The 25,616-nt window shown below is 35.7% G+C and overlaps 1 protein-coding gene across 2 annotated transcripts in view; it reads left to right on the plus strand.

Moving 5' to 3' along the window:
• The window catches only part of RunxA (RUNX family transcription factor Runt related A), a 184,557-nt gene that overhangs the window by 145,468 nt on the left and 13,473 nt on the right, over positions 1-25,616 (plus strand). For both annotated transcript variants that reach the window (XM_073973465.1, XM_073973464.1), the window contains exon 4: positions 6,996-7,097. In XM_073973465.1, coding sequence (XP_073829566.1) covers positions 6,996-7,097 — 102 coding nt within the window. The remainder of the gene's footprint in view (positions 1-6,995; positions 7,098-25,616) is intronic.

The following is a 25,616-nucleotide window of genomic DNA, read 5'->3' on the forward strand; positions in this document are numbered from 1 at the left end:
AAATAGAATCTTTACTGAAACAATTGTAGAATTGAAAAAATCTTTTGGTGCCTCCAAAAGCTCTTAAAATCTAGTCATATAAAAATTAAACACACTGTACCTATGACGTTTATCTTAGATCATACAATTAAATGAAAAAGAAGACCTCATCTTCCTCCACTCTATTGTTGTAATTTTAAATCTAAAGATAGTTTATGGCTCTGGAAGACAAACAAAACTTTATTCCCTGCTTTTGTTTGTCTACATAGCTGTTTGATGCTTCCAACTACCACTACCTTACATGACTTAGAACACAACACACATTCACATTGTCAATGGTTATATTCACATAGAAAACAATTCATCTTTCAAAAGAAGAATATTCATTAATGCTAAATAACATTACGGGCAAAAATGAATGCAACAAGAGCAACAACAACAAAGCACAGTTTTACTTTTCCCACAACTATGTACAAAAGGACGAAACGACGAAAGAATGGTAATGTGGCCGGGACATGTTTGGACTCGAAAACGACAGTTAACAAAGTAAAGGCAGATATACAGATACACAATAGCTACCAGTAGCAAGCAAGTTGAACAGGACAAAATGTCCATTTTGTAGTTTGAAATATTTATAAAGATGCAAATATATTACATTTTGCATATGTTAAGCGCTTGTCTTGTGAATACAATGTTTAATGTATGTGTTTAAAATACATACATACGTAAATTTAGTAGATGGTATTTGCCTTCTATGCGAACTATTTACTGTTTCCTTTACCATAAAAAAGAGCTTTATTCTTGTTTAATGAAAGGTCTGCTTAAATGTTTGGCTTTCACAAGGATCATTCCATATTACCAGTACTTCTGCTGCTCGACGGCTACTGTTGCTAGTGCGCATCATTGTCCTTTGCCTGCATTTCTATTGTTTTTATTCATTTTACTTTGACTTTCCACAAAATGATTTATCTCGTTTAAGTTTTGTCGTTATTGTTGTTCGGGTTTTTTATTTTTTGCTTTTTATTATTTTAATTTCTAAAGTTTTCTATGAAAAAGTGGGACAGGATGGAGTTCTAAGCACCTTTTTGAGATGGAAATGAGAGTGTTTTAAGTTTTAAATAAAAGGCTTACATGCTTTATAACTATATGATAAGCGATAATATATAAATTTGGATTAGTACGATGAGATCAAAGTTCTTGCATATGTAACCCTTACAAAATTAAGCTCAAATTCTTTGAAAAAAAAACTCACTGAAATTACAACCAATGAACTATTGATTAGAAAAATCAATTATAAATGTATGCTGGGAATTTCCAATAAATATTCTATTACTTGCATCACTAAACGAAACACCAAATACACAATTTTAGGAACATGTGCCACTTTGTCTCTATCATAAGGAACCAAATAAGTAAATTTCAAAATAAACTTTTATAAGAATCGGTCATTAACAAGCACTTCTGACGGCCGTGAAAATGACGTGGTCTCTGGAGCGTATAACTAATGACAATAAGCATACGCACCAAATACCAATATACATATTAGGAATCTGATGTCAGTGTCAAGAATAACTTCTGCCCATGTAAAAACATTGCTAAATGTCGAATATATTCGACAAATGGACTGGGAGGGTTAAGCTGACCTAATAGAGAATTCAGAGCCGAAGACGGTAGGTAGTTCCGAAGATCTTTTGCTGAAGGACTGAATTGCACATGGATAAATGTGGCAATGAGCAGTGGAATATTACGTTTATCGAATAGGTTATGTACAGTAAGTGGTCATTAGGGCGACCTAAAAAATCTTTTTCTAGGATCCAGTAATTTTTTTCCATTTATTCAAAAAAAAACCAACCGTGCGATTTTTGTGTTTATAGTAATTTGTATGGGGCCAAAGTTGTATTTTCTCGAAAATTCTCTAAGGCCGCAATTATGGTCCAATCGATGAAAAAAAATTTACCAGTTCATTGTGTTTACCGATTGGAAAATAATTGTGGCCTGTATAGAGGTTTTTTTGAAAATGCACTTTTGGCCCGAAAAGAATTACATATTATGGAAATAAAGATCGACCAGGGGATACTGGTTATAGTTAACCAATCGTCAAACATGTTTGTAAAAATTGTTCTTTAGCCACAACAATGAATTTTTAAAGTTCGGTTAAAGCTAAAGTTTGCTCGGTTGGCACGCAAAACGAACGCCATAAAATTTCATATATGATTTTTGCATAACAAACAGTATCAGTCGACTTTGCCGACAGAGATATACCCTCAGCATATATGAATGTAAACATTCATCTACGGATAGATCGAATGTATTTAGGGTATTTTCAGAATATTGTAGCCCTTTTTGGACATTTGAACTTGCCGACAAAAATGTCAATTAGGATTAAAGTTCAAAAGTGTTGCGGAGGAGGTACTTAAAGGAATGGACCGACTTGGTCCATTATGGAAGTGGATTATATTTTGGTATTCATATATTTTTGATAGATATCGCGCCTGATAGTCATTTCAGTGGGCCATTGAATAACTTTTGAACCAGTATGCCAGGAAGCAGGGACTTGTCCAAAATATGACGAAGGACAAATTTTGGAACAAATCGGTTGATCAGTTCGAGAGTTATCGTGCTATCCAACCACTACATATGATATTTTGCACTTTTCAGGCTATTTTCTCGGGAAGTATGCACTTACCCCTGATGAAAATTTTACCTTCGTATAGCGGACAGTGATTAAAAGTTGTTACAACAAAAATCAAAGCGATTTGAGAGCAGGTCCTAAACTGATCATTTTCGGAACGTTGTGTGGGAGTACCTGAAGGTGTGGACCGATTGAGTCCATATTGGAACCTCATCTATGTCTGACAAATTTCAAGAGGAACAAAATATGGACGAAATCGGTTACTTCCTTCAAGAGTTATCGTGCGCACAAATTTTCCTAACACAAATTTTCCGAACTTTTGTGGGGGAGGTAGCGGAGGGAGTGGACCGACATAACCAATATTGGAACTTAAACTAAGTTTGGTCAAAATATCACGAAAGTCACATTTTGCACTGAATCGGTTGATTCTTTCGAAAGTTATCGTGCGCTCCAGCCAGCCAGACAGACGGACGGACATGGCTAAATCAACTCCAAATTGTCTGAAATGGATTTCGTCCAAACTTACTTGGGGTCTAAAACCATTATTTCGATGAGGCACATTTTGCCCGTATGAAAGTGTATATACCCTCGTTAGCATAAATGCTGTGGGTATAAAAAGGGAAAAATTTTGGGGGGTAGGTTCCAAAGAGTGTTGAGTGGTCCTAATGGTCATCCACCCGCCGTAGTGTAGGGTATCATATATTGCTAAACATAACGATTGTGTCTGCTGTGACACCGTGGGGTAATGGTAATCATGCCCACCTTCAACGCTACATCCATGAGTTCGATTCCCTGACTAGACTAAAATGTTTAAAATGGTTGCAAAAATATTGGTGACTAAGATCATGAAAGAAAACAGGGAATTGTCCAGACCAAACATGACCTAGGACTTGTTTGTTCCCTCTTTCATCTTAAATGGACACTGACCTCCTTATGGTATTACTTGGGGAACTACAATTAAAACCTCTTAACCTAGGTGAACTAAAATGTGCCGTACGTTCACACACAAAAAACGATAAAAACTTCGGGTCAGTAATCCCCCCGTATGAAAAAATATCGCTCATTTACTCAAAGCGTGACACATCTCAAAAAATCAAGTTTAAAAAAAAACGCGTTTTAAGTTGCCGACTGAAATTTTACTTATAAAAATACTACTACTTAGACTATCTTTTGGAAAGAGCTTCCCAGACTTGGACTATCTTTTGTAAAGAGGTAACTCTGAAAACGCATTTTTTGAGTTATGCCAGCTTTTGAGTAAATGAGCGACATCATACTATGAAAAACAAAGAAAAAGATCAAGATTTCTTTCTAAGCGCTTTAATGACAATCATCTGTGAATCTGCAAACGGAATATTCGGACTCTTATTAAGAAGGTAAAGTTCACACTCCGGCAGATGCACTAACTACTAGGCCGATATTACTACCATATAAGAAAAAAGATGGATTGAGTAAGGCGTCACAGCAACACCTAAATGATCTGAAGCTTCACCCCTGTGTATGAGATACTTTCTACAATTAGGATAACAATTATTCAACATCACTCTTAGCTCCACCGAAGACAAGAACTAGCAGACTGAAGTTATATGTTACAAGTGCTCTGAAAAACACAAGACCGATCTCCTGCCAATGACATTATTCAAGGCGATTTTAGTGACAAAATTGTTCACTGCAGCAATTGTTGCAGCTGTTCAACAAAAGAGTAGTAACTCAAAATCTCTATTTTTGAGTAGAGACAAAACACAGTTGATAAACAAGTAGTAAATCTGAAGAGTGATATATCAGCATTTATGCTAACGAGGGAATATACACTTTCATTCGGGCAAAATGTGACTCATCGAAATGTGCCACTCGCGAGTGAAACTCTTCTCGAATTCGAGCAAGTTGAGGGGGGAAACTTGCCCCCTCGCCAACACCAAACAAAAACTTATCCCACACCAAAATAAATTTGCCCCACAACCACCAAAAATATTGCACCCAAAAAAATTACCACCTCACCCCAAATTTTCACTCGCGAGTGAATGGGAGCTCTGATCGAAATAATGGTTTTAGACCCCAAGTATGTTTGGACGAAATGTGTTTCAGACAATTTGGAGTTGATTTAGCCATGTCCGTCCGTCTGTCTGGCTGGCTGGCTGGAGCGCACGATAACTCTCTAACCGATCAACCGATTCGGTCCAAAATTTGGCTTTCGTATTATTATGCCGAAACTTAGTTTATGTTCGAAGATGGAATATGTCGGTTTACTTCTTCCGGTACCTCCCATACTTTGTACATCGTGAAATTTCTACAAGACTTAGATGAGGTTCCAATATGGACTCAATCGGTCCACTCCTTCGGGTACCTCCCACACAAAACTTCGGAAAAGTTCAGTTTAGGACCTTCTCTCGAATCGATTTGGTTTTTGTTGTAACAACTTGTATTCACTGTCCCCCATACGACGGTATAAGTTTCATCAGTGGCAGGTCCATACTTTCTGAGAAAATAGCCTGAAAGATGCAAAAAAAAAACCTATGACACCGTGTGTAGTGGTTGGAGCGCAAGATAAATCTAGAACGGATATGCCAAATCGGTCCAAAATTTGGCCTTCGTAATATTTTGTTCAAATTTAGTTTAAGTTCAAAGGTAAATCATATCGGTCCACTTCCTCACAAAAGTTCAAAAATGTTCGGAAAATTTGTGCGCACGATAACTCTTGAAGGGAGCAATCGATTTGGTCCATACTTTGCACATCGTAAGATTTCTACCAGACATAGTTCAAGTTCAGTATATAGACTATACTAATCCACTCCTTAGGATACCTCCCACACAAAATTTCGGATAAGTTCACTTTAATACCTGCTATCGGATCACTTAGATTTTTGTTGAAGCAACTTGCATTAGCAGCTCAGTTACGACGGTAGAATTTTTTCATGAGAAAGTCCATACTTCTCGAAAAATAGCCCTTTCGTGAAAAACCCCTATGGCACCATTTGTAGTGGCTGAAGAGCACGATAACTATAAAACTGATCAACCGATTTTGTCCAAAATTTGGCCTTCGTCATAATTTATCCAAAATAAGATTCAGTTCAAAGATGGGCAATACCGCACCACAACTTCCGGTACTTCTCCCCTTCCCCCATTTAAAAATGTCAACAAAATGGTATGTACGTTATCTCTTGAACGGGGCAACCACTTTGGTCCAAACTTTGGATCTCCTTATATTTTGTCCAAATTTAGTTTTACTTCTAAAATGACTCATATCGGTCTTCCCTTTAGGGTACCTCCCCCAAAAAATGTCCACACATGTGTCTAAGTGCAGTTTAGGGTCTGTTTGAAGATCCTTTGTAAATGTATACCTATGCTTTTCGTTGTGGTTCCCTGCACAAGTCCATGCTTCCTGGCATATTGGTCCAAAAGTTATACGATGACCCATTGAAATGACTAGTGTGCGCGATATCTATCGAAAAGATAGGACTCCCAAAATAAGATCCACTTCTTAAAGGACTATGTCGGTCCATTCCTTCAAGTACCTACTCTGCAACACTTTTGAACTTTAATCCTAATCCACATTTTTGTCGGCAAGTTGAAATGTCCAAAATGGGCAACAATATTCTGAAAAGACCCTAAATATATTCGATCTGTCCGTAGATGAAAGTTTCAATTCACATAGGCTGAGGGTATGCCTCTGTCGGCAAAGCCGACTGATACTTTGTTAATTGTTATTTTTTAATATATCCGATAATGCGCGAATTGAGCCATCTGCATTGAGATTTCGGACATTCCTTTTGCAGATTCGCAGATCATGGTATATAAAGTGTTTGCGTCGTCGTCAATATCTTTCGATTATTCATCGCCTTAGCCACTCCGCCTTTCTTATTCATGCTTGGCAAGAGGACAATAAGTTATTGTTAAGGACAATAAGATAGTTCATAAGGCAGACAAAAATTTATCTCCTATCTCTCAAAGAAAGGAACTTCGTCAAATCTTCGAACTAAAATAGATGATTTGTAAAGAAAAACCTTGGAAAGCTTTCAGTGTACAAGACGGTATGCTGACAATGTGTACCTTTTTGTCCTTAGAATAGGATTGTTCCAACAATATCTCTTCTTCGTGTGTAGAGGTCAAATTCCTTCCCAAAAATTCATTTGAAATCAAAGTAAGTTCATAGAAAATTTTACATAGTGATTTTATTTTCCTTCTCATATATTTATACTGTAGTGCAGGTATTAAGTAACACATGCCCTTCTGTTAGATACTTCCACATTCTCAGCAAAAATATGAAATTATGCCCCGAAAATACATCAACACTCACACATGCACAGCACACACCTGTACATACTCATTGCAATTTAATTAAGGACAGCAAATAAAAAAAGCATTCAAAACACAGTGTTATCTATTTTAGGACAACAGCAACAGTTCCATTTTGCCTTTGGCCAAAGACCGTTTCATTTTTCAACGGATCCACTGTCTGGTTTTCGTATGCCACCAATAGGCAATTGTCAAAGTAAGTAGCAAAACAACAACAATAAAAACTAAAAATCAATATATTTATATATAACAAAAAAACATTCTCTTAAATTTTATAATTAACAACATTAACTAATGTGCAAAAAAATATACCTGATATTAGCTCTAACTAAAAAAACACCAACATCAACCAAATAAATCTCATAACATTTAATTGCATGGATGACTTTCATTGGCACTCCTAGCATTACTTTAATGTTTCAGCTTTTTTCTCGCTAAAAAACTGTTTTTGTTAAATTTTTCATTTTTATTTTAATATTATTATTATTAACAAATTGATTTTAATGCTCTGGCTAAGTGCATGTGTAATTTAGTATAGATTCGGTTTTTAATATAAAGTGAAGCAACGCAACAAAAACAAAAAAATCTGCAGCTGCAGTTAAATCTGGACAAAAATGCCATATCAAATACCACTGTCAGACACCACAAATCGAACCTCAGAAAGCCGCATAAAATCCACACAAAAACGATTAGTTTGTTGGTTGGTTTTTTAGTTGCCAGTGCTGGTTTTTTTCTCAACTTTGGTTTTGACATTGTTTTGAGAAAAAAGAATTAAAGTTAATAATGTCAGAAAGAGAGGGAAGAGAGTAACATAGCATTTGAGTTAGATGTATGTGTGTGGTGGAATTTATTTCTATAATATTCAGATTTTTTTACCACTTTGAGGTTTTTAAAATGTATTTATTAGTTTTTAAAAGGACATTTATTAAAGGATACAAGCGAACAGACAAAATTGCTGGAATAGTGGTAACGGCAATTGAAAACTCTTAAATATTTACCAATAATATTCTTATTGAAAATTTGCTCATTTTTTTGAATACCAACCATTAGGCTAATAAAAGTGGATTTAAAAAAAATATTTGGACCATGAAACCAAATAAACGTGGATTTTTAAAAAGTATTTTTCATCGATCATCAGTCCAACAAACCTGTATTTTGAATACAATATTTTTTCATAGACCACGAGACAAACAAACTTGGATTTTTCAAAGAATATTTTTTCATGTTCCATCACAACAATAAACGTGGATTTTTTAAAGAATATTTTTTCATGGACCATCACAACAATAAACGTGGATTTTTTAAAGAATATTTTTTCATGGACCATCACAACAATAAACGTGGATTTTTTAAAGAATATTTTTTCATGGACCATCACAACAATAAACGTGGATTTTTTAAAGAATATTTTTTCATGGACCATCACAACAATAAACGTGGATTTTTTAAAGAATATTTTTTCATGGACCATCACAACAATAAACGTGGATTTTTTAAAGAATATTTTTTCATGGACCATCACAACAATAAACGTGGATTTTTTAAAGAATATTTTTTCATGGACCATCACAACAATAAACGTGGATTTTTTAAAGAATATTTTTTCATGGACCATCACAACAATAAACGTGGATTTTTTAAAGAATATTTTTTCATGGACCATCACAACAATAAACGTGGATTTTTTAAAGAATATTTTTTCATGGACCATCACAACAATAAACGTGGATTTTTTAAAGAATATTTTTTCATGGACCGTCACAACAATAAACGTTGATTTTTTAAAGAATATTTTTTCATGGACCATCACAACAATAAACGTGGATTTTTTAAAGAATATTTTTTCATGGACCATCACAACAATAAACGTGGATTTTTTAAAGAATATTTTTTCATGGACCATCACAACAATAAACGTGGATTTTTTAAAGAATATTTTTTCATGGACCATCACAACAATAAACGTGGATTTTTTAAAGAATATTTTTTCATGGACCATCACAACAATAAAAGTGGATTTTTTAAAGAATATTTTTTCATGGACCATCACAACAATAAACGTGGATTTTTTAAAGAATATTTTTTCATGGACCATCACAACAATAAACGTGGATTTTTTAGAGAATATTTTTTCATGGACCATCACAACAATAAACGTGGATTTTTTAAAGAATATTTTTTCATGGACCATCACAACAATAAACGTGGATTTTTTAAAGAATATTTTTTCATGGACCATCACAACAATAAACGTGGATTTTTTAAAGAATATTTTTTCATGGACCATCACAACAATAAACGTGGATTTTTTAAAGAATATTTTTTCATGGACCATCACAACAATAAACGTGGATTTTTTAAAGAATATTTTTTCATGGACCATCACAACAATAAACGTGGATTTTTTAAAGAATATTTTTTCATGGACCATCACAACAATAAACGTGGATTTTTTAAAGAATATTTTTTCATGGACCATCACAACAATAAACGTGGATTTTTAAAGAATATTTTTTCATGGACCATCACAACAATAAACGTGGATTTTTTAAAGAATATTTTTTCATGGACCATCACAACAATAAACGTGGATTTTTTAAAGAATATTTTTTCATGGACCATCACAACAATAAACGTGGATTTTTTAAAGAATATTTTTTTCATGGACCATCACAACAATAAACGTGGATTTTTTAAAGAATATTTTTTCATGGACCATCACAACAATAAACGTGGATTTTTTAAAGAATATTTTTTCATGGACCATCACAACAATAAACGTGGATTTTTTAAAGAATATTTTTTCATGGACCATCACAACAATAAACGTGGATTTTTTAAAGAATATTTTTTCATGGACCATCACAGCAATAAACGTGGATTTTTTAAAGAATATTTTTTCATGGACCATCACAACAATAAACGTGGATTTTTAAAGAATATTTTTTCATGGACCATCACAACAATAAACGTGGATTGTTTAAGGAATATTTTTTCATGGACCACCACAACAATAAACGTGGATTGTTTAAAGAATATTTTTCCATGGACCATCACAACAATAAACGTGGATTTTTTAAAGAATATTTTTCCATGGACCATCACAACAATAAAAGTGGATTTTTTAAAGAATATTTTTCCATGGACCATCACAACAATAAACGTGGATTTTTTAAAGAATATTGTTTCATGGACCATCACAACAATAATCTTGGATTTTTAAAGAATATTTTTTCATGGACCATCACAACAATAAACGTGGATTTTTTAAAGAATATTTTTCCATGGACCATCACAACAATAAACGTGGATTTTTTAAAGAATATTTTTCCATGGACCATCACAACAATAAAAGTGGATTTTTTAAAGAATATTTTTCCATGGACCATCACAATAATAAACGTGGATTTTTTAAAGAATATTTTTTCATGGACCATCACAACAATAAACGTGGATTTTTTAAAGAATATTGTTTCATGGACCATCACAACAATAATCTTGGATTTTTAAAGAATATTTTTTCATGGACCATCACAACAATAAACGTGGATTTTTTAAAGAATATTTTTCCATGGACCATCACAACAATAAACGTGGATTTTTTAAAGAATATTGTTTCATGGACCATCACAACAATAATCTTGGATTTTTAAAGAATATTTTTTCATGGACCATCACAACAATAAACGTGGATTTTTTAAAGAATATTTTTTCATGGACCATCACAACAATAAACGTGGATTTTTTAAAGAATATTGTTTCATGGACCATCACAACAATAATCTTGGATTTTTAAAGAATATTTTTTCATGGACCATCACAACAATAAACGTGGATTTTTTAAAGAATATTTTTCCATGGACCATCACAACAATAAACGTGGATTTTTTAAAGAATATTTTTCCATGGACCATCACAACAATAAAAGTGGATTTTTTAAAGAATATTTTTCCATGGACCATCACAATAATAAACGTGGATTTTTTAAAGAATATTTTTTCATGGACCATCACAACAATAAACGTGGATTTTTTAAAGAATATTGTTTCATGGACCATCACAACAATAATCTTGGATTTTTAAAGAATATTTTTTCATAGACCATCACAACAATAAACGTGGATTTTTTAAAGAATATTTTTCCATGGACCATCACAACAATAAACGTGGATTTTTTAAAGAATATTGTTTCATGGACCATCACAACAATAATCTTGGATTTTTAAAGAATATTTTTTCATGGACCATCACAACAATAAACGTGGATTTTTTAAAGAATATTTTTCCATGGACCATCACGACAATAAACGTGGATTTTTTAAAGAATATTTTTCCATGGACCATCACAACAATAAACGTGGATTTTTTAAAGAATATTTTTCCATGGACCATCACAACAATAAACGTGGATTTTTTAAAGAATATTTTTCCATGGACCATCACAACAATAAACGTGGATTTTTTAAAGAATATTTTTCCATGGACCATCACAACAATAAACGTGGATTTTTTAAAGAATATTTTTCCATGGACCATCACGACAATAAACGTGGATTTTTTAAAGAATATTTTTCCATGGACCATCACAACAATAAACGTGGATTTTTTAAAGAATATTTTTCCATGGACCATCACAACAATAAACGTGGATTTTTTAAAGAATATTTTTCCATGGACCATCACAACAATAAACGTGGATTTTTTAAAGAATATTTTTCCATGGACCATCACAACAATAAACGTGGATTGTTTAAGGAATATTTTTTCATGGACCACCACAACAATAAACGTGGATTTTTTAAAGAATATTTTTCCATGGACCATCACAACAATAAACGTGGATTTTTTAAAGAATATTTTTCCATGGACCATCACAACAATAAACGTGGATTTTTTAAAGAATATTTTTCCATGGACCATCACAACAATAAACGTGGATTGTTTAAGGAATATTTTTTCATGGACCACCACAACAATAAACGTGGATTGTTTAAGGAATATTTTTTCATGGACCATCACAACAATAAACGTGGATTGTTTAAGGAATATTTTTTCATGGACCACCACAACAATAAACGTGGATTTTTTAAAGAATATTTTTCCATGGACCATCACAACAATAAACGTGGATTGTTTAAAGAATATTTTTTCATGGACCATCACAACAATAAACGTGGATTTTTTAAAGAATATTTTTTCATGGACCACCACAACAATAAACGTGGATTTTTTTATAGAATATTTTTTCATGGACCATCACAACAATAAACGTGGATTTTTTATAGAATATTTTTTCATGGACCATCACAACAATAAACGTGGATTTTTTATAGAATATTTTTTCATGGACCATCACAACAATAAACGTGGATTTTTTAAAAAATATTTTTTCATGGACCACCACAACAATAAACGTGGATTTTTTTATAGAATATTTTTTCATGGACCACCACAACAATAAACGTGGATTTTTTAAAGAATATTTTTCCATGGACCATCACAACAATAAACGTGGATTTTTTAAAGAATATTTTTTCATGGACCACCACAACAATAAACGTGGATTTTTTAAAGAAAATTTTTCCATGGACCATCACAACAATAAACGTGGATTTTTTAAAGAATATTTTTTCATGGACCATCAAAACAATAAACGTGGATTTTTTAAAGAATATTTTTTCATGGACCATCACAACAATAAACGTGGATTTTTTAAAGAATATTTTTTCATGGACCATCACAACAATAAACGTGGATTTTTTAAAGAATATTTTTTCATGGACCATCACAACAATAAACGTGGATTTTTTAAAGAATATTTTTTCATGGACCATCACACCAATAAACGTGGATTTTTTAAAGAATATTTTTTCATGGACCATCACAACAATAAACGTGGATTTTTTAAAGAATATTTTTTCATGGACCATCACAACAATAAACGTGGATTTTTTAAAGAATATTTTTTCATGGACCATCACAACAATAAACGTGGATTTTTTAAAGAATATTTTTTCATGGACCATCACAACAATAAACGTGGATTTTTTAAAGAATATTTTTTCCTGGACCATCACAACAATAAACGTGGATTTTTTAAAGAATATTTTTTCCTGGACCATCACAACAATAAACGTGGATTTTTTAAAGAATATTTTTTCCTGGACCATCACAACAATAAACGTGGATTTTTTAAAGAATATTTTTTCATGGACCAATAAATGTGGGAAATCAGTCCTGGAAATTGTTCATCTACTAAATTATCCTTCAATTATTACACCACCCTCCGTGCCATTTTATGGCATTTATAATTTATTTTATTTATGTTAATAATTTATTCATAAATAACCTTCAAACCATTTATTTATTTTTGCGAAAAATGCATTCATTTGTGTGTTGTGAACGGGTTGTAGATTGGTTTCGCTGCTGATTGTTCGCAATGCAACTGATGTGTTTTTATGTCGCCAAAATGACCAACTGCAACAATAACATCGACATAAACAAAAACAACAGCAGCAACAACTACAACATTGTAGTAATAAATTAAGTTATATGTTCGTGTTTTTTCCGGCAAAAGGTCATTAAATTAATGTGTCATAAACATCAGTGGTAGAAAATTTATTAAATATGGTGCATCGTTATAATCATATCGTCGTCATCAGATAAGGGAATAAAATTTGCAATAATTATGAAAAGAATTGATAAATGGATGCGTGTTCATATGAATGTAGTGGAATATTTAAATTCCTTGAATTGAGAGATATTTAGTTCGAATTTTCTTAATTTGGAGTACCTCCCACACAAAACTAGTTAAAAGTGCAATTTTGAAATTTTTTGAAGAAGGTTGGTCTCTTTGTTCACTAGGTCTGTCAGGTGAAATGTTAGGACCTACTATTTGTAACACCTGCCCCACAAACGCCTAAAAATATACTCTGAAAACTTTCAATACTGCTGACTGATACTGTTTTTACTGGACCATCTCCCAACTTAATATATTCCTGTAAGAAAGTTTGGATCAAATTGGTTATTCCTTTCGAGAGCTAACCAGACAGCCAAACAGACGGACGGGCTGATGATAATCGGGAATGACGATATGATAAAGTTTGGAAACTCGGCTGCTGATTCTCATTAAGGACGGTTGTAATGAATACCCATCGTACAAACAAGTAGATACACCTACGAACAGGAAAACGACGTTTCTGTAAGTGTAAAGTACCATTGTCCCTGTTTGGAACAGAAGGTCGAAGCCTCCGCATGGAGCAAAAAGCCGAAGTCTCTGCCTGCAATGTATTTAAAAGACAGCCAAAACGTATAGTCCTTCCAAAATTTATCAACACAACTTCACACTCAGGATTACATTGACGGGTAGCTGACGGCCACATTTCAAATACGAACAATGATAACATGACGTGAATGAGAACTGTTTCGATTGTTGTTGTAGCCCCTGCAGGTTTTTCACAAATGTATGTTCGAGGGAAGAAAGAAAATAAAGAGAAAGAAAGAAAGAAAAATTTAAGGTTAGAAATAAGACATTTTACATATCCACATCCAATCCAAGGAATATTGTTGCTTGGATTGGATGTGTCCAGAGCGATTCAGGTGTCAGTGTTGTGGGTTTTTGTGAGCACGTGAAAAGATGCCTAGTGATGTGCGGAGACTGTCCACAATCTGGGCACTCGTTTTGTATTTCGGGGCTTAGGAGGCATAGGTAACTTTTGCCAGTTTTGATGGCGTTTGCAACATCTTCTTCGGTTATTTGGATGGTTGGAGTGTCTGGCTTTAATGACTGGAAGTGACGTTTCAACTTCCTGCGCGTGTTTTTTCTGCCGGTGGGGTGTTCTACGAATTGACGACAAAAGGAGGAGGCAATTTTCCCATGGCTTTTGGGAGTGTTGCTATCAAACTAACTGCTATTTTGTCGTTTCTCCTTGGATTGAAGAGGTTTTTTATGGTAGACCATAGTCCTTTGGTGCCCAAGTCGGATTCATCCAAGTGTTTCCTCCATTTGTCCCTTTTATGGTTTGATACGAGCCTATCAATTTCTTTGTTCAGAGCAGGTATTCTGTGATCAGCTGGATCAGTTGCTCTGATAGCGTTCCTTTGATTGGCTAGCCTTGTGGCTTCGGTGGGGAAGTTTGGCCTGATGTCGGGAATGCGTGCCGACGGAGTACACCTCTTGCATGCGTTTAGAATGATGGTTTTTTCACAAGCGGGTGTAGTGTTTTCTGTGGTTAACTTGAAAAGGTTCCAATCTGCCTTTTCAAAATTGGCGAAATTTCGTTCTTCTGATGTGGAGAACTCAGATTCTGTGGAGGCGTTGATGCTTATCGGGAGGTGGTCCGACTTAAGGGCTATGTTTATATGCCACGTTGTGATTGTGGCTAGATCGGGACTGTTTCGGTTGGAGTCATCGGTGAAGAGCAATGGAACTACATCCACATGTATTAGGGTGGTTGATTTTTTAGGGTGTTGATGTTGAGAAGTGTGTAATAAAATATGTCTACGACAGGTTTAGGTTTAGTTTTAGTGAAAATTTTGTCAGGTGACAATGGTATATGCCTTATATGCAGTCAGTCAGAGTCAGAACGTTGGAGATACCATTGGGCTTATACCAGATACATGGGTTCATATTGAAAATTTTTTTTTCAAGAAGGTTTGACTTACTTTCTTAGTGACCATTTACAGAATATTTGTTCTATAATCCGAAGGAAGACTGTATTTCCACTCCTCTCTATATGTTCTCAATTTTGAATATACCGCATGCGGTCCGTTCTTATAAGCATGTTTAGTGGACTTATAATCCTCAATTCTCATGACATGGCCTAGCCAAAGCAGCATTGTATGGGGACTTTACCTAAACGTGGACCTATGTTTACTATTTTTTGTAGAAAATTTAGCGACTGCGGTGAATCTCTAATGTCAGATTACGGGTAATCCAGTCAAAGAATATAGGAAAAACTCTCAAAATACCGAAAATTGGAGGTACGATTAATTTTGAATATACTTTGCTGCGGCAAAAACATGGTAGTTAGCGGTACCAGATTTAAGCATAAGGGCACCTGGTTGTCTCCGGATCTAAATAAAATAAAATTAAACACGTTGTGATAGATGGGAGACATTCAACGAGCGTGTTGGATGCACGTTCGCTCCGAGGAGTAAACATAGACTCGGACCACAACCTTCTTGCAGCAAAGTTATGTACCCGGTTAAACGTAGCGAAAAAAGTAAGAACAGACGCAACACAGGAGTTAGACGTCGGTAAGCTGCAATCACAACACAAAGCCACAGCATACTCCAATCAACTGGCCCAATTGCTTAATGAAAGCACCTCCCGTCCCGATAACATATCAGCGCAATGGCAAAGCATTGCCCACTCCATGCAAACAGCCGCAAAATCCATTTGGTAACAGTATCTATGTGCGCAGGATATGGAAAGAGCATTTTTCCAAACTGTTGGTATCCAATAGTAGCGAAGACGACGAATATACCACAGATCCAATCCCAGAAGGTAGTATTGAATGAATACCGCCCAGCAAAGAAGGCAGCAGGAGCCGATGGCTTACCAGCCGAGCTGTTCAAAAACGGAGGCGACACGCTGATAAGGTATATGTATCAGCTAGTTAGCACCATCTGGCAGGAAGAACGCGTACCCGACGATTGGAACCTGAGTATCCTGTGTCCCATCCAGTGAAAAGAGACAAGACTGTATGCTCTAACTATAGAGGCATAAGTCTTCTACCTATTGCCTATAAGATATTGTCAGGGATATTATGTGAACGACTAAAGCATATGGTTAATAAAATAATTGGTTTATACCAATTGAGCTTAAGACCTGGCAAGCCCACCATTGACCAGATATTTACCCTGCGGCAAATCCTGGATAAGACCCAAGCGATGCAGATCGACACCTACCACCTTTTTGCCCTCGACAGCCCCCTAAGCCCAAAGGTATTCCAAATCATATCTGAATTTGGTATTCCTGCAAAGCTCATTCGGCTTTGTAAAATGACTCTAACTAACACAAGATCTTCAGTTAAAATAAGAAAGAACCTCTCCGAAGAGTTTTGTACTAAAAGAGGTTTCAGGCAAGGAGACAGCCTTTCATGTGATTTCTTCAACATCCTGCTGAAAAAGGTTATACGAGAGGCAAACGTCAAAAGAAGTGGCACAATCTACACCAATAGTCACATGTTACTTGCTTATGCTGTTGATATAGACATCATGGGACGATCACTTAAAGAAGTAACCGATACCTTTATGAAGGTCGAAGGAGAATCTGCTAAAGTGGGTTTGGCGGTAAACGGTGAGAAGACCAAGTTAATGGTGTCGTCGCGCAATGCGTCCATTGAGCTCGGACCAACTGTGGAAGTTGGTTCCTATAATTTTGAGGTAGTAAAAGACTTCGTCTACCTCGGCACCTCCGTAAACACAGCAAAAGACATCAGTTGTGAAATAAAAAGATGAATTGTATTGGCCAACAGATGCTACTTTGGTTTAAGTAAGCACTTTAAGAACAAAGCCACATCTCGTCAAACAAAAATATCGCTCTATAAAACACTGATACTACCCGTGCTGATGTATGGCTCCGAAGGCTGGGTACTTGCGCAAGCAGACACGGCAGTGCTTGATGTGTTTGAGAGAAAAATTCTTCGAAACATCTATGGACCAATCTGCGTTGACGGTGAATATCAATATAGATAAACGTATCGAGATGCAGCGATTGCATTGGCTAGGCCATATCATAAGAATGAGCGAAGATGAACCCGCTAAAAAGGCGTATAAATACGAAGCGCTTGGCGGTGCACGCAGAATTGGCAGGCCAAGGAATAGATGGCGCAAACAAGTGGATGAAGAGATGAAAAGGCGCGGTATTCCAGAGTGCGAAGCAACAAATAGAGAGTAATGGAGATCTTTTCTTAGTTCGGCCTATGGAACAAATGTTCTGTAATGGGCCAGCTAAGTAAGTCAGTCGACGTGCATCTCTTGTGTCTTATGCAGGATTTGGGATGTTTGCGATTGTCAGAGTCTTCGTTAATTTTGAATACCAACAGTTCTGACAAACATTTTTTGCAATCCGAGCGATGTAACAAATCCATCGATTTGCTGTTGCACTCTTTGGTAGAATCACACACCCGCTTTGTATTTCTATATTTTTCCTGTTTTCTACCGATATATCTCTCGTACACTACGCGTTGCTACTGATTGAGAGGTAATCCTTCTATTCCGTATTCGTTTCTTCTGTAACAGCACAAAACTCCCAGGATCCTTGGAAGGGATCTCTGGTAACCAAGTATGAATTTTGCGGCTGTTTGCATAAAGTGGTCAGTGGTTTGCCGCTGCGCTAATATGTTATAGGAACGAGATTTTCTTAGGTAATTGCACCAGTTGAGTAGAATATGCTGTGACCATCTGTTGTTTTTCGATATGAAACTTCCCTCTTGTATCTGTTCGTACTTTATTCTCTACTTTTAATGGGGTACAAAACTTTACTGCAACAAGGTAGTTAATCGGATAGATCGTATATCTATCACGCTCAATCAGATGATCCAGTTAATTTCTTTTTGTTTAATTTAACGCGTCCATAGTTACTTAAATCCAGTGCTGCCAACTAACTCGCTTTTTGTCGCTGCGATGTATATAAACCTCATTCGGTTGTCAGATGTTTCATTGTAGAGACTGAATGACCCGATTGTTGGCCCTTCTCCTTTCCAATTTTCGCTTTCGAATCGCCTATAATAATTTTAAAGTCATGGGCGATCGTATGGGCACAGAAAGAGCTGATGTTAAACTATTTAGCTTCTATTTGAATTGTAGGAAGTCATTTATCCATCGCACAGTGGATCCACCCATATTAGTTTTGTTTCATTCGAACGCGATCTTCTTAAGAAGAGCTTCAAGAGTCGGAACATGTGACTACTATTTTTTGTTGTGAGTACAACATATATTATAAGTGGAAGTAAATATATTCAAAATATGGCGAATCTTACACGAATAGCAAAATATTATAGTGGATTTTGAAGGTGGAGGTAATAGCTTAATTTTCATTAAAAAAATAGTGTTTTTGCGTGTTGTGGAATTCTAGTTATCTGCATATTTTCTTAGTGTATTTTGTAATGCCAATTCGATCATATACTTAAATTTGACCTAAGGTTTTAGTCATGATGCCCACCATTGCCCACCTCGGGAACAATTTTCCAAAGTAGGTCATCGGTTTAAGATTCAGTATTAAAATCAGCTGCCATCTAGTGCCAGACTATAAATGGTGGGTCGCTGACTAAAGCTGCCCTAGAATAGTGTTTCTATGGATATATTAGCGTATAACTCTGTTATCTGACCACGTACATTAACATAATTGGCATCAGTGGCAAGATGAAGAAATCTTCTTCCAAATTTGTCTTACGTTGGCGGTACGTGCCTTCCAGAAAGAACGCTATAAGATCTATTTTAAAAATTATACCAATTTTCAGACAAAAATTTTGACTTTTTTAATCCGCTAAATTGGATGGATTTTATGTTGTTTTGGAGATTGTTTTGTTTCTCCAAGCGTATTTTTGAATTATAAGATAATCGGGACCTTTGTTTATGTAATTTTGTATTAACAGCATAATGCAAATCTTACCGTATACCCCCTCCAGAGGGGAAAGGGGGGAGAATGTTACGCTCGCGGTTTCTTAAAAAACTCTTCGCAGCAGCACAAAGCTGTAACCGGCGCATTGGCTTGATTTTTACACTCTAAATATTTTTGGCCACTTTCTCCATACAAGTGGATCCACTGTGCATCGGATCGAATCCTGATACCAGTAGTTCGATTGATTAACTCATTTTTGAGTTACGGACAAAAATCGCTAAAATAAAAACACTTCTGATTTCGGTAATTTACGATATCTACGACCAAAAAAAGTAGTCGTATAGTTCTATTATAGCAAAAGTGCAGTCAACTTTTATTTGAGTTATGCGTATAAAGCGTTTGCTAATTTAAAAATGAGTTAGAGAATCGCACTAGAGATGTCTTAACCTCCGACTAACGGCGAACCCGCGATCAAACTCGTGCTTTATATCATGACAGCTATAATACCCTTAGGTGTTGTTGCTTCCAGGTGACACCAAGGCGTGGTCAGTGTCCACTTGAGATTGCAGAGGAACCGAGAAAAGTTCTTGGTTTTGCCACGTTGAAGCCTGTCAATACAGGTTTCTTCAATGTTTTCATTATCTACTTTACTAGCCGTTCGTACATATCTTCCAATTGTTTTCTGAAACAACTCTCACCAAAATTCGCATTTAACAACCAAACAAGGACACACAAATTGTGTACAAATTTGATTATACTTTGTCATATAATAACTTAATTCAATTTGCAATTATGCGAATATGAATATTACAATTCTATTCAGAAGAACAGTGCCCACCTTTAGCGTGACATTTAATTCATACATTTAAATGTGAAAAATCAAAATTGATATTTATAAATTATTTATTTAAATATTTTATTAAGCTAAAACCGCATGACTTAATTACCGGCTACAAGCGCGTGTATCAATGGAATATTGTATGTATAAAAACAAATAAAAATATGCACACATACGTACATAATTACATTAATTAATCCCTACTAGCTATGGCTGGTTGGCTGGCTAACTAACTCACACACAAGCAGGTAAACAACAAACAAAACACACATGCACATTGACAACAAATTGTAAATTGCATTCGGGGAAACAGAACAAATATTTTATTAATTTTATAAAATTATAAATGGCAACAATATACAAATATACAGAGGATTCTCGATAATTAGGATTATGATTGAAAAATTAAAATGATTCGCATAAAACGGTGGTTCGCTTGTTCCTCTTTTATCTTTGATAAATCCAAAAAAAATATTTGTTAAGACTGCCCAGTTCCGTTTCAATGTGAGACTTTCGAGATTCTACCTATTTATATTACAACAACGAAGTCTGCTACACTCAGCTATAAACCATTTACAATTCAAATCTAAAGCTACCTGGCCCTAAAGATCCTTAATTATATTCATCAGCTTAATACTTATATTTTCCAAAACTATTCCTGTCCTTTTTGTACTTTATTTTATTTATTCCTACCAATGACAACAGAAACAACAAAATATCCCAAATATTTAACAAACTATGGTGGCTTCACACCGATCATCCTTACAAAAGTAAACATTGACAACAAAACCCCGTTTTCCCTAATATTTAGTCGCCACAATGCCAGACCTTACTCACATTGTACAAACATACGATTACATACAAACACTGACGGGCATCAGAGTTTTGTGTTATTGGTTGGTAACATCCACAAAAAGCCACATAATTAAAGGAGGTAGAAAATGTTTAAGCCAATAGCATTAATAAAGCCACCACAAAATCAATATTCACCATTTAAACTGGTACCACGCGCCTATAAAAACTAATTAATAATTTCCGAATGGTCTATTAATTAAGCCTAATTTGTATGTATGTACATATGTGTGTGACGAGAGATTGCTCATTCACTTACATAGAATGCCAGTATGTGTGTAAGCGAAAAAAAATTATTCGAAATATTCGTTCATTTATTATGGATGTTGTATTTCCATGAATCTGCCATGGACTCATGAAGCTGATAGTACGAGTATGGGATTGTAGTATATATAGTATATATATGGGATTCCTGTTGTTCTCCTGTGTGTGTGTTTGTTATGTTGATGTTAGCAAATATATAAAAATTTACACAAAATATGATATTTATCCAGGTTATGTTTGGACATTGTTGTGCTTGTAATATATTTATATGTTTGTATATATGGAATCATGCCGGAAATGCACCATGGCAAAGCATGATGCTTTGAATCCCAGCAAAGATATGGATTTTAGTTAGGTTAGGTTTGGGGATGTGCAGCCACTAATTTGTGACTGCGTCACTCGGAGACCTTCCGGTCCATTGTGATCATCCGGGAAGAAACTATGAAAGTATAAAAGAAGTAAGTATAAAGAAGAAGAATTGATTAGGTAGAAAATTTTAGAAGGGAAAAACTAGTTTTAATTAAGAAGTTTGGATGGTGATGGTTGGTAGAATATTTGAAATACGGTTCACGTGTTCAGATTGCGCTGTCCCAGTCATTTCAGATTTCTGATGATGTTGTAGATTACAGCAGGTTCCACAGTTGAATAGAAGGTTAGACATGGTGCAATGTGAAAACCCACTAATCTATGCCGCACAATGTCGCGAGTTCATATTAACTGTGGCCAAAAATAGAAGGAGTTGTCGTAGGTGCATCAATTTTGGTACACGTACCTATTATTGACTTACAATCTTCAGGACAAAAAATTGGGTTGGTCGGTCCACGTTTTGATATAGCCCCCATAGAACCGTACCTCCCGATTTTCGGTATTTTGAATGTTTTAGACACAATGACCAACCGAAAGTATTCAAATTTTGTGGTTAGTCTTCAGCAGAGGTATTAAACAATCCAACAGAGAGTTGTGGGCTTAAGTCCACGTTTTGATATAGCTCCCATACAACGGTACCTCCCGATTATCGGTATTTTGAAGATTTTAGCCTTATTATTACACCGAAATTGCTGAAATTTGGTATTTAGTCTTCGTAGGGGGCATTATACCTTCACCTTGAAAAATGTCTGCATAGGTCCACGCCTTCATATAGCCCCCATAGGACGGTACCTCCCGATTTTCCGTATTTTGGAGGTTTTAGCATGATTATCACACCGAAATGGCTGTAAATTGGTATTAAGTCTCCGTTGGGGGACTTATAACCTTCCACCAGAAATATGTCAGTACAGGCCCTCGTCTTCCTATAGCCCCCATAGAACCGTGCCTCCTCATTTTCGGTATTTTGAGTGTTGTGGCCTTAATATCCAGCCGAAATGACTGAAATTTGGTGTTTACTCTTCATATTGTTTGTGAGCATATTGAATATATCAAACTCTTGTCTACGTATATGAGAAATTCCCTTTAAAAAATTTTTTTGACCGATTAGTGGTCAAAAAACGGTAAATTTTTTTGTAAAAAATCGAATTTTGATTTTCGCTGTTCACATTTTTTTTTTAAATTGATATTTTTAAAATTCTCTTGTTTTAAAGCAAGATTATTATGTACTTAATAAGCCTACACAAATATATGATGATTGGTTCATTCATTTTCGCGCTATAGCCAACACCGCAAAACGATTTGTTAAAAAAGGGGGTATCCTCTCAGTGAGGTGATCGCTGAAAAAGAGAAATGACACATTGGTCTGCAAACCTCTGCAGCTGGGACGTTTTTATATTTGAAGTACTCACTTTTTACTACTCATACAGCAAAAATATCGATATACACTTTTATACAATTTTTTTCCCACTCCACTCAATTAAAAATTTGCTTCAGAAAATTAATAAACCTAGTAATACATGTTTGGGTAAATGTAAACACCATATGATTAATATTTACATGCAAACAAAAGTGTAGCCAATTTTATCACATCACAAGAGAACTTAGGAACCATTTTTGCAGCGACCATTACTTTTAAATTTTAAATATTAACGCATAATATAATTTATTAATTTTAGAAAAAAAAAAAAACACAAAAATACGTCTTAACTAAAATTGTCAGATTTAAATCCTCATATAGCAAAAACTACTTCACGTATCAGTACCAAAATTCAGATTCTTCTTAATTAATATGTTTTCTATCACTCCCCATCAATAAATTTGTTCAACGAAGTATTTAGTTTTTACCATTTTTGGCCACGGTCGTGACACTGTGTGCCGCCTACGAGCCAGGGCTGGACACCGACACAGGAGGTGCTCGATCGTCTCTATCTCCTCCTCATCCTCACAGAGTCTGCAGTAGTCAGTAACATCCTCATCCCATTTTATGGTAAAGGCCCTGATGTAGCAGTGTCCAGTGATGACTCCCGTCATTACTCTAACTTCAGCTTTACTCAGGTTCAACAGAGATGTCGTTCTTTTGACTGGCAGAGACGGCCAAATGGATCTTGACACAATGCACCTAGGTTCATTATGCCATAATTCACTGGCTCTTTCGTCACAGAACGTTTCAATTCTTTGGGAAAAGTGACAAATGGATGGTTTGAGGGTGTCGGCGATTGCTAGATCTGTAGACTGCGATCCTTGTCTAGCTAATTCGTCTGCTCTTTCATTACCCATATAGTCGCGGTGTCCTGTTACCCAGCATAGCCGATAGCCATTAGTTAGCGTTCCCAAGGCTGTTCTACACTTGAGGACGACATTGGACCTGATGTTGCAGGATTTGATGGCTTTAAGAGCCGCTTGACTATCCACAAAGATAGACACCGGATCAAAGATTTCTGCATTCAAACTTTTTATCAATTCCGCTGCCTTCCAAGTCGCGAAGATTTCAGCCTGGAAGATAATACAGTTGCTATCTAGCCTGTAAGCGTACTCAAGAGAGAGCCTTTCACAGTAGACGCCAGCCGCCGTACCTTCCTCCATCTTGGAACCGTCTGTATAAGAAGCCAGACCGGGAGGGGGGTTACTGCGGTTCCAGTCGTCTCTACTAGGTATAACGACATCAAATCGCGAAGATTTCAGCCTGGAAGACACTACAGTTGCTATTTAGCCTGTAAGCGTACTCAAGAGATAGCCTTTCATAGTAGACGCCAGCCCCCGTACCTTCCTCCATCTTGGAACCGTCTGTACAACAAGCTAGACCGTACAGAGGAGGGTTACTGCGGTTCCAGTCGTCTCTACTAGGTATAACGACATCTATATCGTCAAATCTCAGGACTGGTGATATATAGTCGCTCAGTTTTCCGCGTTGGTTCACATTGATACCTGATTCATTCAGGATACATGCATGCCCATAGGCACAACCGCGCCAGAGATTCTGTTCATGCGGCCTTAGGGCACTACGAGTTGCCTGACACTTAATGCTGAGGCTCAGAGGTCTTAGGTTCAGCATTGCGTTCAGAGCAGCTTGATGTGTGTTCCTGGTGGCTCCAGTTATGAGAATCGCGGCAGCTCTTTGCGCCTTGTCTAGTTTGCTGGATTGGATTTTAGTTAAAACAAGTAAAAAAGTATGAGTCGGCCTTGCCGACAGAGATATATCCTCAGCCGGTGTGAATTGAAACTTTCATCTACGGACGGATCGTATGTTTTTAGTCTATTCAGATTTTTGGGGCCTATTGTGAACATATCAACTTGCCGACAAAAATGTTGATTGGGATTTAAGTTCAAAAGTGTTGCGGATGTGGATCTTATTTTGGAAGTAATGAGCAAATTGGTTGTCCCATTGACGAGATATCATCCATACCATTTTAGTGTCATTTTTTTAAATATTGGGGGGAAGTACCGGCAGTTGTAAACCTGTATAACACCGTGAGATATCATATTTGGACAAAATAGGACAAATATTGGACCAAATCGGTTGAGCAGTTCGAGAGTTATCGTTCTTTCCAGCCACTACATATGGTGCCATATGGGTTCTAACACCTTTCGGACTGTTTTCTCAAGAAGTATGGACATGCCCCTGAAAAAAGTTTTACCGTTGTAATTAAGTCAGCGGAGTTGCTTCAATATAAATCAAAGTGATTAGAGCAGGTCTTAAAATGAACTTATCCAAAATTTTGTGTGGGAGGTACCCGAAGGAGTGGACAAATATAGCTCATATTCGAACCTGATCTTTATCTGGTAGATATATTAGGATGTGTAAAGTATGAACCAAATCGGTCACTCCC

The sequence above is a fragment of the Musca autumnalis genome, unplaced genomic scaffold (assembly GCF_047663935.1).
Source record: "Musca autumnalis isolate F117 unplaced genomic scaffold, ASM4766393v1 scaffold_3, whole genome shotgun sequence".
Taxonomy (NCBI): Eukaryota; Metazoa; Arthropoda; class Insecta; order Diptera; family Muscidae; genus Musca; species Musca autumnalis.